Below are 16,869 nucleotides of genomic sequence, written 5' to 3'. Positions count from 1 at the left end.
AAATGCAGCCGGTTTTGACTTTAAGCAGGGTTTAAAGATTTATCATTTTCGCTACCGCTATTGCAACTTAAGCCAACAAAACCGCCCAGAGAAACAGTCAACTTTCTGGAGGGGGCATTCAAGAACTTTAAGGGCATGGCCAAATTTTCTCGTGGAGGGTTTTACAAGTATAAAAGTCCAGCATAAATAAATGTTTGGTTTCATAGCAACATTCGAATGCCCAGCACGCGCCATCCGCTCGGCTAGGCTCAGAAATCACCAAAACCGCGATCTTGCGCTGTTAAGAAGCACACGGACTTATGGGAACGCAGCTTTCCTATCCGAACAGCGCAGCACCTCTACCCCAGCAGCTCGCAGTCGCTCTCCGGAGCAAACACGCCGCAACGCGCATGTGCTGCACCCCCGACTCGGCCACCCCGCCCAGCCACATTCTTCGAAAACCGAAGTGAGAGCTACAGCAACTGCGCCTGCGGGCGAAGGAGGCGGGGGAAATGGCGGAGGAGGTGGCGGGGGCGGAGTTGCGCTTGCGCAGTGGCCCCACCGGCAGGAAGCCGGGCGCGTGTGGGCGGGGCCTGCGCCAGGCGACCGGGGGCGGGGCCTCACTGGGCTGCCGCCGCCGCCGCCACTGCAGCCGCTGCTGCCGCCGCCTCCGCCGCCGCCGCCGCCGCGCGCATTGTGCAGCAGGCGGGCCCCGGCGCGCGGCGGAGTCCTCGACTGGCGCGGCCCCCGGGGATGGTGGGCAAGGCGCTAGTGCGCCTGGTGTCTGCCATCAACCGCAGGAGGATGAAGCTGCTGCTGGGCATCGCCCTGCTCGCCTATGTTGCCTGTGAGTGCGCGCCCGAGGGGCCGGCCGGGGAGCCCCCATTCATTCCTGGCGGGCGCCGGCGGCCGGGCCGGGTCCGCGGGCCGTGGCGAGGCTGCGACGCCGCGCTGCGGGCGGTGCGCGCCCCGAGGGCAGCCCCCCAGCCCCGGGATCTTCCCCTCAACCTCTCCGAGCCGTCCTCGCCGCCCGGGGGCTGCACCTATCGCTCCGACGCCCCCACGCCCCTCGCTGGACCCCTTCTTTGCCTCTTGGGGGAAAACCAGTTGGTGAACTTCGGCCCTGACCCACTGACACCGCTTAGGCCCCGGTGCAGCCACCGAGCGCCCCGAACGGAGTTATCCCTGAACTTGGGACGCGGTGACCGCGGCGCGGGCTTCCCAGCGGTCCGAGGCTTCCGCCGTCCTCGGGCAAGCCTGGTGCGCGCGGTGGCCCCAGCCTGTGACCCGAAATCACCTCCCCGCCCATTTCACGTGAGACTCGGTGGCGGTTCCGGAGGGGCGTGCGCGGCGGCACTGCTGTCACGACATGTGGACCGGCCCGGCGCCCCCGGTGTCCGGCCACGTCGCCTTCGGGAGCGGGCGCGGGTCCCCAGCTCAGGGAGTACTGAGTTGGGCCGCGCGCCGGAGCGCAGCCCGAGGTGCCCCCGCCGCCGGGGCCGCGCTGTGGCTTAAATGGGTAAAAATACCGTTGCCGTTGGCAGAGCCCCTGCTCCGACTGTTCGCTCGGCAGGGAAATAACTCAGCATTTAACTATTTTGGTTCGAAATGTTCCCAGCACCGTGGCTCCCCGCGGCTGCGCCGAGGTGCCCCGGTGGGCGCGGGCGGCGGCGCTGCGGTCCGCGCGGCCCTGTGGGTGCGGCGCTAGGGCCGGCGCGCGTTCGGCTCCCACGCGCCCGGGTGTTCTCGGAGTAGCCCACCGTGGAGGGGGAGGCAAAGCCACGGGAGGGACTAGGGCGGAGCGTGGGCCCGCGGCTTTTGGTGTTTGTGATTCTCGGTGCCATCCTCACTTAACAGCCTTGAGACAAGGCCCGAGGGACATGCTTTGGAGGCAGGTGGTGGATCCTGTATCTTCTTAGAGGCGGCCGAAACCGTCTTTTTTTTTTTTTTTTTTAATCGATGGGAAATAGATTTTAATTGCTGCTGTTAATACTTCCCCAAATACCAAAATCGGACTAGAAACGACTCCCACCTTGAATCCTAGCCATCAGACAGACACAAACTTTGGTGAGCCCCCCTGCTGTGATGGGTTGAGTGACTAAGATAGGACTCCCGAGGACAGTGGGGACTCGGAAAAGTGCCTTTAGTTCCGCTCTAGGAAAACGGTGTAATGAAGACGCTGTCTGGTACTGAAGCCGAGGAAGCTCAGGCAGGACTCCCGGAGGCAAGGGAAGATTTTAAGGTCCAGGACTGGTTTTAGATGTGAGTCGTTTTGAAAGGCAGGAGGGGCTTGTCTGAAGTGTGCATGGTCAGTCTCCAATAAGTTATATGCCCCCAGGAAAATGGCAAACCCGGCAGTGCAGGGGTTCTGGGAAACAGACCCATGTTAGTTCTGGAATCAAGGAGGCCTGGGTTCAAATCCTGATTGCGTAAGTGGGCTCTCATAAGCATGGAATTCCATAATGATGTGAGGTGCTTCACGATGCAGAGCACAAAGCAAGCCCTCAGTAAATGCTGTTTATTAATAATCTCTGCTCAGCAGACCTTAGAGTACACTCATCCATCCTGCATTTTGTTGGAAAGAAAGCTGAGACCTGACAGGAAAGACCGGTTAAAGTGGAAAAATTATTCTTAGAGCAATAATAATACTTAAATTTGTTGAGTGAGTGCTGACCATCTGTGTGCAGGCCCGATTCTTCGTGTCACTGTCTCATTTAATTATCTCAACAACCGTGGGAAATCGGTACTGTGATCATCCCAACATTTGAGGCGAGGACAGTGAGGCCAAACGAGGTTAGGAAGTGTATGGGTGATCACACCGATGGGGAATGGGGATCCAGGGTTCGAACCCTGGAAGGCCTGGAAACTGGGCTGTGTTCAGTGTTGATTCTGGGGGCAGAAGGGTTTAGAATGAACGAGGTAAGAGATACAGGAGCCGTGGAAGGGTTTTCACCAGTTGTTTATTCACACGGGAAATCTTCCCGAGTCCTCGGTGTTCATCGCTGTGCTTAGCTCCAGGGAACCCTGGTGCAGGCACCCGGCCTGTGCCACCGGGGAGCTTTATAGTCTAGCATAGTGGTTCTTAGGTTCTCAAACTTTAGCAGGCATCAGAATCACCACCTGGAGGCTGCTTTTTTAAACAGATTAACAGATTGCTGTCTCCCCCCCCCCCCCCCCAGTTCAAGTTGCTGATTTTGGTAGGCCTGGGGTATGGCCCGATTTTGCATTTCTGATAGGTTCCTGGGTGATGTCGCTGCAGTCTGGGGACCCTGCTTTGGGAAACGCTGGCCTAGCCAGTGAGGCAGGCGTTAATTGGGTAATCACCCAGATGAGGGTTTTAAGGACAAACTGCTCTGACAGAAAGGAATGCTGAGAGCTTATGATAGCCTCAAGGCCATCAGGGCAGGAGCTGAAAAGGAAGGCTGCGTGGGAGCTGACACGGAGAGGGAGGAGGGGACATGTTCCAGAGGTCCCGTGGCAGTCACCAGCCAGGAGTGTTCTAGGAATGCAAAGAAGGTTGGAGTTGCTGGAGTGTAGAAACAAAGTACAGCCATGAGGCAAGCAGGAGCCAGCGAGCCTGGCCCTGGAGGCCTGTTCCAGCTCAGAGCTACCCTTGCTCCCAGTGGGTGGTTTTTGAGCTGTAAGATTTAAGATTGGGGTGGAGGCAGTATTCATCATCAGCAGAGCTGCCACATTTAAGACGCTTGGCAGGTCGAAAATGACAGGGCTTCTGGTGGAGTGTTCCAAGGACACTGGAAATGCAGGAAGGCAGGAGCGATGTCTGTGATTTCGAGTGTCTGCTCTTCCTTGTAATATTAATATTCTTGCCCTCCCTGTTAGGAATAAACTCTCGCCTCTGTTTGAAACAACTGCCCATACTCCTCATTGTTAGCCAGCCTCCCTTCTAGCAGTGCCCTCTCTGCTCTGCTGTCAAGTTCTGTTTGTCTTTCTCCTTCCAACTCTTACATCTTTGCTAATGTCTTTGTTGCCTGCTGTGGCCCCTTGCTTGCTACTGCAGAACTCTTCTGTACCTGGCCTCAGGCTGTGAGCAGACACCAACTTGCATGGCACTTGAGTACTTTTTCATCCATGTGTCTCTTCAATAATCCACATCCTTTGGGACAGGGACCGTGTTTTAGGTGTTTTAGCCCTTGTCGCACTTTAGGGCTTTGTGCTTACTGTCACCAGAGGAGCTCAGTAAGCACATGTTGGATTGAATTGAAAATCATGCCATCCTTCTAGGCAGTGCCCTCGGCAGAGTGTGAGTTGTAATTGTCTTTTGTGTTTTGGTTTTGCTTTTTAATTGTCAGTTACACATGCAGATAGTGGAAAAAAAGTTTCTTCAGAGTTTATTAGGCTAACCCTTTACACCATTTCCCCTACCCAGAGGCTAACATTTTAACTTCTTTGAACTGATTCTTTTGATTATTTTGTTGTTTACCATCATGCTGCTAAATCATATGCTTCTTGATTTTTTAGTGGTAAGTATTCTCCAGTGACTTTCCACTTTGGAAGCTGTTTATTCTTTTCTGCCCTCCTTGCCTGTGCTCACACAGCCATCTACCCCCAGCCATGTGTAGATCTGGTGTAATTTTTAGATCATCATTTAGTGTTTACATTGGTGACTATGGAAATGCTATTCACAGTGAACCATGTTATACTTTACTTTTTGTTTATTGAGCACTTTTTGTTTTCCCTGAAGCTAATAACTGGGCTTGATATTGGCTTTACTTTCTATGTCCAATTACTGATTCAACTCCAAACTTTTTGTCAGTTGTCTAAGTCTTCCCCCAGAGGTTGGATGCATCAGGACTTCTGTCCCTGTAACTTACTGGATAAGTCCCCTTGGGGCCTTCTGACCTGCCCCTTTCTGCCTGGGCAACAACTACCAGGCTCAGTCCTTCTGGCGTGTCCAACGTCTGGATGCCCTGCACAGGGCTCCTATTTCCTGACTACTTCTTTTTCTTTTTTTTTTATGTTTCACATAATATATTTATATTTCACATAATATATTTAGTTCATAATAGGGTTATCATACAGAATTTGTCCTTTTGTATCTGGCTTGCTTCACTCAACATAATGTCCTCCAGGTTCATCCATGTTGTCGTATGTTTCACGACTTCATTTCTTCCTACCGCTGCATGATATTCTATCATGTGTACATGCCACAATTTTTCCATTCATCAGTTGATGGACACCTGGGTTGTTTCTGACCTGCCTCTTTCTTATAGTCCGTTGTTTTGATGTGCACAGGAGGGGACTTTTGAGACATTGTATGTCCATAAGCGTTCTACTGTCACGCTTAATTGATAAATAATGTAGAATTCTAGAAATAAAAGGTACTTTAGAATTTTTAAGACATTGTTCCATTCCTTTTTGGCTTCTGTTATTTTTGAGGCATTTAAAGCCAATCTGACCTCTGATCCTCTATATTTAATGACCTGTTTTGGTTTTTTCTGGAAGATTCTAGGATCTTCTTTTTGCCCATGGTGGTCATTGTTCACTGCCATTTCCAATGTTTCCAGCTTGCTGAATTCCAGGTCCTGGTGGAGTCATCCTTTCCACTCCCCTGTGGTGGGCGTCACATAACTGCTCCGTCCAGGGAGTTGGCAGAAAGTCACTTGGGCCCAGCATTTAGTTGGGAATTTGAGTTATCGCTGAGGTTTCTTTCCCTCTGGCTTGATAAATAGCAACGTTCAAGATGGCAGGCTCAAGTACAAAGCTCCCCCTCAGCCCCTCCATTCACCTGTTGTAGTGAGAGGTAAACTTGAAGAATGAATCTTTGTTGTTTTAAGCCTCAGGGTTTCGGATTGCTTGTTGCTGCAGCTAACAAAAGCCTGCCCTGACTGATACATCCTGTGTTCAGACATTTCACAGGGGTATGCCTTGGCTTCTTTTTATCCATTGTGCTAGATATTTTTGAGACCTGGCAGTCCAGAAACTCAATCTTCAGTTCTGAACATTTTCTTGGATTGTTCTTTTTTTTTCTTCTCATCTATTTTCTCTTTTCTGTCTGTCTGAAACTACTATTATCCTGATGTTGAATCACCTGGACTAGTCCTTTTGTTTTGAAGTTTCCTTCTGCTTTCTAGGGGATTTCCTCATCTTTGTGTCTACTAGTCATTTTTTTTAATGTTTGTTTCCTCCAAGTTGCTTTTCTCTTTCTTGTTGGAGGCTTTCCTCCGATTCCTGAGGACCGTAGGCTACCTGTTGATGTTTAAGAGTGGGGACCTGGGAGCCCAGAGCCGCCTCTCTGCCTGTGGACCCCAGCTGTAGCGTGTGCGCCATGGGTGGGGCCTCCTGCTTTCAGTGTGGCAGGTCTTCTCTTGAGCTTCTTGGAGACAATATATATTTTTTAAATTTATTTTTTATTTTTTTAAAAAAGATACTTAGATTACATAAATGTTGTATAAAAAATATAGGAGATTTCCATATGCCCCGCTCTCTATCCCTCCCCATATTTTCACACATTAACAACATCCTTCATTAGTGTGGTACATTTGTTTGGATTGTTGAACACATTTTGGAGCATTACCACTAAATGTGAATTATAGTTTACATTATAGTTTACACTCTCTCCTGCACAGTTTTGTAAGTTATGGCAAGATATATAATGGCCTGTATTTGTCATTGCAGTGTCATTCAGGACAACTCCCAAGTCCCCAAAATGCCCTCATATTACACCAATTTTTCCCTCTTCCTTTCCTTAGAACCTCTGGTGGCCAATACCTCCACATCAGTGATATAAGTTCTTCTGGTTCTTCTGTTGCAAGAATCACAGTAAGTCTGTAGTAGAATACCAGTAAGTCCATCATTCGTCCTGAGGATTCTGGGATGAGGATGTCCACTCTACCTCTAGCTGAGAGGAGGCTTAGATCCCATGGGGCAGATGGATGTGGGACTACCTTGCTTGCAGTTGCAGACTCTCTGTTCTTTGGGATGGTTGTCATCCATCATCATCATCTTGTGAGTTGTCCTAGATGGTTCCAATGAACTGAAGAGTAGGTGTTGCAACTCTGCTGAGATTCAAGGCCCAGCTGGCACATGGACAGCCCAAAGATTTAAGTCTCTTGGAAATACTGTAGGTTCAAATAGAAGGGGCAGAAGAGCCATGTGTAGGTAAACCACAACTGAGTCCTACTGTCACCCTGGGGAGCGAAAATTCCAAAGTAGGGCCCACTGGCAGGGCACCAAATTCCTGAGCTGTCTCCCCTGCTTCTAGTATCTGGATATGGAGACAAGATTCTTGAGGCTGCTGCCAGGCGGCGAGGGCCTGGCTGCACCCCGACATCAGAGTTGGGAACAGAGCTGTGGGTCTTAGCAGTAACTTCATCACCCCAGTTGGACCTGGTGTTCTGCAGTCCAGAGTCCCTCTATTTTACCCTCTCCAGAGATGGAACCACCAGTCTTCTGCCAGGATGGAGACTGAGTGTGGAAATCTTACTGCTGCTTAAACACACTGAAAATAACATTTGCTGTCTTAGCTTCCTTGTTACCCCATTTCCAGATGTACCAGTTTTATCAATTCTTGATCCTTTCTAGGTATAAATCGAGTTGTTAGTTCTTGGCCTTTCCCACTACCTGCCTTGGATTCTGTTTTCTTTCAATTCTTCTACTCCTCATCCATCCTCTTTTTATTTCCAGTGACATTTTGTTGCTGTTCCTCCACCCACTTTTTAAAAAATCCATGAGTTTAAACCTTAAACAACAAGAACAAAAGTGGAAATCTACCTTATGACATATTGACATTTTAGTGGGATTTAGGAACCATTATCTTTTCACTTTCTAGTTTCTTTCATCTTTTCCCTTTCACCTCTTGAAAATGAGAGTTGTAGTATCTAGCAATATCCATTTCATTTTTGGTGAATCATGGAATTTGTTATAATAAAATTTCATTTGTGATACCTTTCAATTTTCTTGTCTTTCCTGTCACTGTTATTTCACTGAAAAGAAAAAGACACTAAATTAACCCTCTAAAATCATATAAAATAACCCTCTAAAATCATATAAAAGAAGGTTTTATATTTGTTAAGTTTGTGTTTATGATAATGGACTTCAAACCTCTGAGGTTTCTTTAGAGCATAGTTTTGCCCTCAATTAAATGAGCTCCCACATGTCTGGTGAATGTCCCCTTAAATTTACTCAGTAAACACTTACTGGCCTGGTGCCAGGGAGGATGCAAAGCAGGTTAGCCATCATTCTGATGCCAATAAACCAGGGAGAAAAATAGCTAAAAATAAGCAAACTGTATAGTGTTTCCAAAGTTGTCTGATGATAAGAATCAATGTGGGCTTTTTAAGAGCAGATTCCCAGGATTCTCTCCAGACCTACAAGAGCCTGGGTGCAATCTGGAATTTGTGCCGATTCCCCCAAGTTTGAATTTGAGAATTTCAATACCAGCAGAAAGATTCTAAGAATAATTCAGCAAACACTCAAACACCTCCTATCTGGACCTACCAGTTGTTTACAATTTTTTGCATTTGCTTTTTCTGCTTTCATAGCTTTTTGTTGAAATATTTGAAAGTTGCAGACATAATCCTATTTCACCTCTAAGTCCTTTAACATACATTTCCTAAGAATAAAGACATTCTTCTATATAATCTCATTACTATTATCACACCCTGAAAATTTAACACAAATTTTATCTAATGTGAGGTCCCTATTATAAATTTCCCCAGTTGTACCATAGATGCCTTTCATAGCTTTTTCTGTTGTTTGTCTGTTTCGTCCTGTTTTTTAAAACCTAGAATTCAGTCAAGGTTTACATATTTGCATTTCGTTGTTATGTCTCTAAGTCTCTGAAGCACTGACTTTTTTTTGGTTTCTCATGACATTTACCTTTAAAAGACAAAACCAAAATTTTGGCCAGTCCAGTTGGTCTATAAACCATTCTACATTCTGGAAGTATCCGGTGGTTTCCTTGTTTTTAGATTCAAGTTGAACATGTTTTAAATGCTTGTTTTTGATTTGCATTACATAGGAGATGCATAATGTCTCACTGTTGGTGTCGCCAAATTTGAGCCCCTGAAGGACCCCTTCATTTTAAAGGTACATTGACCCAGTGCACAGTCTGTGGGGTGATGTGTTGATTTTGTATGACAGTCTTGTTCTCCAGCCAGTGCTTTTAGCGTCCATTGATGGTCTGTGCCCGAATTAGTTTTTATATTGGGGCTTACAAAATTGTGATTTTCTAATTCTGTAAGTTCTTCTACAGTTACTAACTGGCATTCTCCTCTCATTCTCTGTAAGTTTCCTAGAGCTGCTGGAGCACATGGCCATGAATGAGTTGGCTTAAGAACAGTACCAGTTTATTCTCACTCAGTCCTGGAGGCTCTTGTCCTAAATCAAGGTGCCATCAGTACTGTGCTCCCTCCCAAAGCCCCTCTGGAGGCTCCAGGGGATCCGTGGCTTGCTGCTGCATGAGTCATCTCTGCCTTCGGAGTCACATTGCCGGCTCCTTTGTGTTTCTTTTTTTTTTTTTTTTAATTTTAATTTTTTTAAAGATTTATTTATTTTTATTTATTTAATCCCCCCTCCCCCCCCCGGTTGTCTGTTCTCTGTGTCTGTTTGCTGCGTCTTGTTTCTTTGGTCTTGTTTCTTTGTCCGCTTCTGTTGTCATCAGCTGCAGGGCAAGTGTGGGTGGCGCCATTCCTGGGCAGTCTGCACTTTCTTCCACGCTGGGTGGCTCTCCTTACGGGGCGGGGCGTGCTCCTTGCGCGTGGGGCTCCCCTACGCGGGGGACACCCCTGCGTGGTGCAGCACTCCTTGCGCGCATCAGCACTGCGCATGGGCCAGCTCCACACAGGTCAAGGAGGCCCGGGGTTTGAACCATGGACCTCCCATGTGGTAGACGGATGCCCTACCCACTGGGCCAAGTCCGTTTCCCTCCTGTGTGTTTCTTGTAAGGACACTGGTCCCTGGATTTAGGGTCCATGCAGATAATCCAGGATGGTCTCTTAATCTCAAGATACTTTAATCATATCTGCAAAGACCCTTTTTCCAAATGAAGTCCTACACACAGGTTCTGGAAATTAGGATATGGCCATGTCTTTTTGGGGACCCCCTAATCAACTAATGATATTCTTTTTTTTTGAGAGTCAGATCACTGTGGATTCATGGATTCTTTTAGATTTGGAATACTTCCTTCTTCCTTGATTTCCAGATATGCTGGGCTCATCTTGTTTTTTCCCCCTGCCCCAAATCTGGAATCAAGTATTTCTCCAAGGAGCCCTGGTAACACTTAGTGGAGAATATTGTTTAAAAACCAAGATCTGAGCACTGCTTGTGCCCACTGCTTTTGGGGTGTCATAGCTTCCAGGCCCTTTGAATGAGCAGAGGCAGGAAATATACATGTTTTTCACTCATGAGTTTATGCTGATACCCCCGATTTAAATCTTAACACCACAGGTTTCTTCTGTACCTTCCTTCATTCCATATCACCATCTCCTTTTCCCCACAATTAAAACCTTGTTCCCAACATCAATATATTTGTTCTGTACTACCATACAGACAAAATAATTTCAGAATAACTACATTAGTACCACTACCAGTTGCAAACTGAAGGAAATTCAGGATAGCCTTGCAACTCCTTTAGTCCTTAAAATATACCCTACTAAAGGTGTACAGTTAGGGTACTGTGTTCAAAAGTTACCTGAAATAGTTTTTTTTCTCTGATTGATACAAGCTAAGTTCTTTTTGCTTGTTTGTTTGTGTGGTTTTTTTTTGTGTGTGTGTGATTATTTAAAACACGTCAAACATACATAGTTCAAAGTCAAACCGTATTAAAAGTTATACTCAAACATCTCAGCAACCCCTTGCTCAATCTACCCTGTTCCCTTTCCCTATGGGTAACCATTTTTATTAGTTTGTATTATCTATTCTATATTCATTTTTGCAAATCTGAACTGTGTATCTGTGTGTATACATGCATAGTTGCTCACCAGAGGATACATGTACTAATTTGTGTTTACCCAAAAGGTAGGCTGCTACCTAGATTATTTTGCATCTTTTGTTCTCCTGCTCATTATTTCCTGGGAAGCACTTCACATCATCCCTTTTATTCTTTTATATAGCTGCATGGTACCCCTTTGTGGTGTACTGCAGTTTATTTAACCAGTCTCCTAAGGAAGGGCAATTAAATTATTTCAGATATTTTGCTACTTCAGATAATGCAGCAGTGAATAAACTTATGCATCTGTTTCTACCAGCAATGTATAAGAAGCGGTTGTTTCCTCATAGCTTCTCTAGAAGAGCGTGCTAAGTGTTTGAATGCTCTCCAATCTTACTGAAGAAAACTACTATCTCCTTGTATTTTTAATTTGCATTTCTCTTATTATGAGTGAAGTTAAGCATCTTTTCAAATGTTCTTTTTCTGTGAACAGTTCATGTTTTCATTGAGTTTGTTTCCCCCTCATTTTTAAGAGCATTGTATTTATTAGGGATATTAGCTCTCTTTGTGATATAATTTGCAACTGTTTTCTCAAGACTGGGAATTGTCCTTTACAACAGCTTACCCGGTTCCCCCGTGGAGTTCTTGAAATCAGGCAAGTTCAAGAAATTCTGGTTAAGGTACAAGAGAAATAGGGACATGGGACTTGAAGGAACCAGGGTGTCCTCGAGGCTTGCGTTGGTATTCAGAGGATGGCAGACTTGGAGAGAGCTAGCGAAAGTGAAGGCGAGCACTTCAGAAGGCCTGCCGGTGTGAGCAGAAGCGTGGAGGTGGCCAGATGTGTGGAGCAGGGAGTCCTTCAGGTACAGAATGCCAGAACTTGGAAGGCTGACCTGATAGTCGGTGAGATAGTCGGTGAGATGCAGTAAACAATGGAAAATTCATGCAGGGTGAGGGGGGAGAGATTTTGATGACATCCCCCTAAGGAGCCAAGCCCTGGGGGAAGGAAGGTAGAATCGGTGTTCCCATTTGGGGGCAGCCTGTTTAGTTGAAGATGGCGTTCTGCAGTGTGCATCCCCCTTTGTAGATCTGCCCGAGCCCTGACACATGGTACTGCTGTAAGCGCCAAGAAGTCGAGGGTATGCTGGGACCTTGCGTTAGACCCAGTGCCTGTTGAGAGAATGAAGAGCTTTCCTGGTGGATGTTCTTAGGCCAAGTCTGTTGTATCTGAACCCACCTCGATGTCTATTTCATGTTCTACAGATGAGTTGGGTTCTTGGGCATTACCTGAAGGGTAAATGTGGGAAGGAACGACTCTGGGTGGGCTCTTCTCTGACAAGGGTGCTTTCATTTGTCCTGATTCAGCTCACCATGTATTTTGGGGCAAGTTTTCTAACCTTGCTCTTTGAAGTTAATCACTTATAAAATGGAAATACTCTATACTCTTACACCTCGCAGTAATAGTAATTCTTAAAAATACGATGAGGAACTAAAATAATTTCTTTTAAGAGATGATAGCCTCAACTTATGAGCCATGTGGGGAGAAAGGATACTGTAGGCGCTGGGGTCATACGTAAGCCAGGCTGGAGGGGGTATCCCCAACCCAGAGGGGATGTGACAGCAGGCAGGTGGGCCCTCCTAGGGTGGGCCAAGGTTCTCCTAATGCCTCTTTCACTGAGAAGGACATGGAGTGAATTTCGAGTTCAACCATCAGTTTCTTTGACTTTTTAGTTAAGTTTTTTTTTTTAAGATTTATTTATTTATTTCCCCCCTTTTCTCCCCTTCTCTCTCCCTCCACCCTGCTGTTTTTGCTGTCTGTGTCCATTCGCTGTGTGATCTTCTGTATCTGTTTCTCTTTTGGTCTTTTCTTCTCATTTTTTCTCCTCTAGGATTCGTCGGGATTCAATCCTGGGATTCAATCTCTGATGTAGAGAGAGGTTCTCTGTCACCTGTGCCACCTCAGTTCCTGGTTTCTGTTGCGCTTCACTTTGACTCTCCCCTTTGTCTCTTTTGTTGCGTGATCATCTTGCTGCATGACTCACATGCGCAGTTACTGGCTCACTGCACTGTCACTTGACTCGCCGTGCAGGCGCTGGCTTGCCACACAGGCACACTTTCTCTTCTTTTTCACCAGGAGGCCCCAGGGATGAAACCTAGGTCCTCCCATATGGTAGGCACAAGCCCTATCACTTGAGCCACATCTGCCTCCCCTGATTAAGCTTTTTAGAGTGGCTCTAGCAAAAATAAATAAGTGAACTAAAACAGCAACGGAAAACATTTGAACCCCTTTAAAGTGGTCATTTTTAAAAGAAGTCTCCATGTTGTAGAAAATGAAATCAATTGTGTTAGGGTAGAGAGATCTTGGAATTTTATTCTTAGTGTCTTTGAATATTTTTATATTTTCAGAAATTAAAAACAAAACAAGCTGCCTCTAATTTGCCTTCGAATTTAGTTGGCATACATAATGTAGGTGACTTGACTTTCATCTGTTTTCTTTTTTAAGACCTGAGCAGGCAGCTGCATTTTTATCAGCAACAGAAGCTGAAGGCTTCAGACAGCTCAGTTGTAATCAAATGAAAGAACAAAATTGATCAGGCACTGGTCAGGGGCACTGATGATAGCTTGGTGCCACCTGTCCACCTCGTTGTTTCTGGATTCAAGCCCCAGAGCCTGTTTTCCCGGCTCAGGCCCTTGAAAGTCCGTTCCCTTGGGCCTTCATTGTCCTCTGGAGGCTGGAGATGTGGGGCTCACAGCTGGACGGAGCCATAGCTGGGCAATGCCCTGTGCTGGGTCTGTAGAAGCCCCCACACTCCCATCTCACCCCTGCTGCCATTCTGGGCCCGGAACAGTGAGGCAGGGGGACTGGCACCTGCTGGCACCTGCGCGGCTGCCTGTCCTGCCACGCCCACCCTCGTGGCCTCTGGTATCTGCAGGCTTCCCCGCAGGCCTCCCAGGGGGCACCTGCCCTCCCCTGCACCCACACCCATGGCATGTGCCCACGCTGCCCACCCCGGGCACGTACCCACTCTGCCCACCACTGGCATGTGCCTACCTTGCCTACGCCCCTAGCAGTGTCCACCCTGCCTTCCCTCTGGCATGGCATGTGCCCACCCTCGCAGTGCACTCACTCTTCTGCCATCCTTCTATCATCCCACATACCCTCCTCTCTTCCCTCCACCTCTTCCTGGCTTCCCTCCTCCCTCTCTTCTCTCCCTTCTCTCCCCTCTTCATTTCTTCTCCCCCCACGCCCCAGCAGGCCTCCTGCTCATCTTTCCTCGCTCAGTCACCAGTTCCTTGCACACTCCCCACTCACTCTCCCCTACCTCCACTCTCTACCTGCAGCCCCCATACCCACCCTCTGATGCACTCGCCCCTTCCTTGCACACCCCCATGCTCACATGTCCCCATTCTCACTCATCCCTCCATTCCACCTGCCCCCCTCCACAAATCCCCTTTCTTCGTCCTCACAAACTCTACAACCTTCAGCCCTTTTCCCCTGACCTTCCTTATAAAAGCTGTGGGTAGAAGACTGGCATTTCCACAGCTTGTTAGGTTGAATCATGTAGTTTCTGATATTCAGCCATTTTCGACCCACAGAAACAGCAATTTCACCTGGATCGTCTCTGTGTCTGGCCTCACCACCGAGAGAAAATCAGCTCAAACTCCCTGTGCCTTCACAGATGGGGGTGTGGGTTGCCTGGAATCAAGCCTGGGAATCATCCTTTTCAACAATTTCCCTGGTACATTTTCCCTGGCATGCCCTTTGGACGAGGGGGTCCTTGGTTCACGCTGAGTGCATCTTGTAGCACTGACCGGAGGCTGCCACACCAGTGGTATTTTGGATTTGACAGTTGTCCTTGATCCCTCCCCAACAGCCCACCTTGTAAAACAGGAAATAAAAAGGCTAACTTAAAACTCTTCTTAATTTCTTAATGCTCTTGTTTAAAAATTTCAGAATCATGTGGAAATGTAAAAATAATGTGCTCAATTGGAAAAATTAAAGAAGTACAAAGATAAAATAACTCAAAATCATCAGAATTTTAACATTAAAACAATGTCTTCCCATACAGAAAAAGTCCGTGTCATTTAGTCAAGTTTTCTCTCAGTCAAGTTTTGTAATTTCTTTCATATAGTTGTATGCTTTTGGGGGAGTTTATTCCTGTCAAGTTTCTCTTACACATTCTACACCAAGATCCTGTGGCAAACAGATACATTTTTAAGAAAACAACTTTTCAACAGCAAGAAGAAACATTAGCCCCAAAGACCAGAGTCTTGTTGTTTTTTAAAAAAACTTCTTGTCTTTTCCACTGATCCTTAATATGTATACCTTTTTTTACCTTGTTCTTAGTCATAGTGTTCCACTTTCTGAAAAATTATTTTACGTGTTAGCTGTATCTTAGCATTCTCTGTTTTGTTAGAGGGTTGATGAGTAGGCCGGATCTACTTTTTCTTCCTAGGAAGTGCCACTTGTTTTTATCTACCCATGAAGCTGGATGGTTTTCATTTTAAGTTGAAAGGAAGTGTCCGCCTCAGCACTGTTACATTTCAGCAGTTTTCAGCAGAGGCAGCGTCATCTCGGCAAAAAGCCCGTTTCTTGAATGGCTGCTCTGTGCCGGGCCTTGTGCTGGGGTGCGCCTTCTCACCCCTCCGTTTCCACAGGGAAGTGATGCGTCAGATGGAAGGAACCTCGAGCTTGATTTCAGCGTGCACCAGTGGAAAACGCAGCGTGGAGTGTGACCTGAGCCTTCCTGGTGGCAGTGCCGCACTAGGCGGAAGTGCTCCTCTCTTCCTTCCCGGAAGCCCTCTCTGTCCAACTCTGGAGCAGGCTGGAAGGATTTTTTTTTCCCCTCCACTGATGCTCTGTTTTTCTTTAATGAATCCATCCTTTCTTGGTCATCAGAAAATCAAAGAGATGCGTTCATTTGATAACCTCAGGGGAAATATATTTCCTTTTCTATAATATGAGAGAAAATATTGCCACATTTCCTTAGGTTAAAACTTTATCTGTTTCAGTGGGAGAACAAAGAAATAATGGGGCCACATTTTCTACTATACCGTGCCAGCCGTCTGTTGGTAGGAAGGAGGGGAAAGGAGAGGGTCTCATCTTGCCATTTATATTTGTCTCTGGTAACATGAAGAAGAAAAGGACGTTTCTGCTTTCTGGAGAGTAGTAGCGGTTGGCATTTTTCTATCTCTTCTCTTGATTGCCTTCTCCAGATATCATGCTGTTTCAGACTGAGCTATTATTTTAGGTTGAGAGATTTTGAATGTTTACTTATTAAATATTAATATTATCTGGAACTTTTGAGTAATATGTATCAGTGGAATGTGTTTCTCATAGTTCTTGTTGTCCTTGTTGCAAATAGGCAGAAATTGCTTGGTTTTCTCAGGTGAAGATTTGCAGACAGATCGTATCTCAAGTCCAGCTCTAAGACTTTGTTACCTAATTGTTATTAATCTACATTATGCAGGTAGCTTTCTGTAGGCTTGTTACTGCTGAGAGCTGGATTGAGTGGAGAACCTGGAAACCAAGGTATTTGGTGTCACGGGGAGTTTATGGCTTATAGTAGGAAGGTGCAGGGGTTACTGATATTTTATGCCATCTCCTTGGGACTTAGTTTTAAAACTTAGCAATACGGAAGCCTACAGAAAGCACCTGCCCCCCTTCCTGCTAGCCTTGTCCTCTCCCCATACTTTTAGTGTTGACGGTTCAGTACTGTCTGTATGAATCATCTACAGAGTTTGCATTATATGTTTGCAAATTGTATCCCGATGGTTTTAAAATACAAAAGGATGTCCTGGGGGGCAGGGGTGAGTGTGCTGAGAACCCGACTGCCCTGAGTGCTGGGGCTGGGGATGGAGAAGCAGAAGCAGAAGCAGAAGCAGAAGCAAAGGAGGGTGGGGGTGGCAGAGGGCCAGTGGAGGGCCGCGGACACCCCACGTCCTGAGGCCAGTGTGAGGAGGGTGCAGAGGCACCCAAAGGATATGGAACACTGGGTGCT

The 16,869-nt window shown here is 46.8% G+C and overlaps 1 protein-coding gene across 4 annotated transcripts in view; it reads left to right on the top strand.

The window, feature by feature from the left end:
* The first annotated feature begins 573 nt into the window (after positions 1–573).
* Positions 574–16,869, top strand: part of UXS1 (UDP-glucuronate decarboxylase 1) — a 96,892-nt gene continuing 80,596 nt past the window's right edge. For 2 of the 4 annotated variants that reach the window (XM_058278289.1, XM_058278288.1), the window contains exon 1: positions 1,480–1,498. In XM_058278289.1, coding sequence (XP_058134272.1) covers positions 1,495–1,498 — 4 coding nt within the window. In that variant the 5' untranslated portion in view covers positions 1,480–1,494. Of the gene's footprint in view, positions 827–1,479; positions 1,499–16,869 lie in introns of those variants that run through there. The other 2 variants (XM_004461135.4, XM_004461134.3) reach the window with 2 other exon arrangements.

Source organism: Dasypus novemcinctus, chromosome 17 (assembly GCF_030445035.2).
Source record: "Dasypus novemcinctus isolate mDasNov1 chromosome 17, mDasNov1.1.hap2, whole genome shotgun sequence".
In the NCBI taxonomy this organism is placed as follows: domain Eukaryota; kingdom Metazoa; phylum Chordata; class Mammalia; order Cingulata; family Dasypodidae; genus Dasypus; species Dasypus novemcinctus.
The sequence above is the reverse complement of the archived record's forward strand: the minus strand, read 5'-3'. Positions and strand labels throughout refer to the sequence as shown.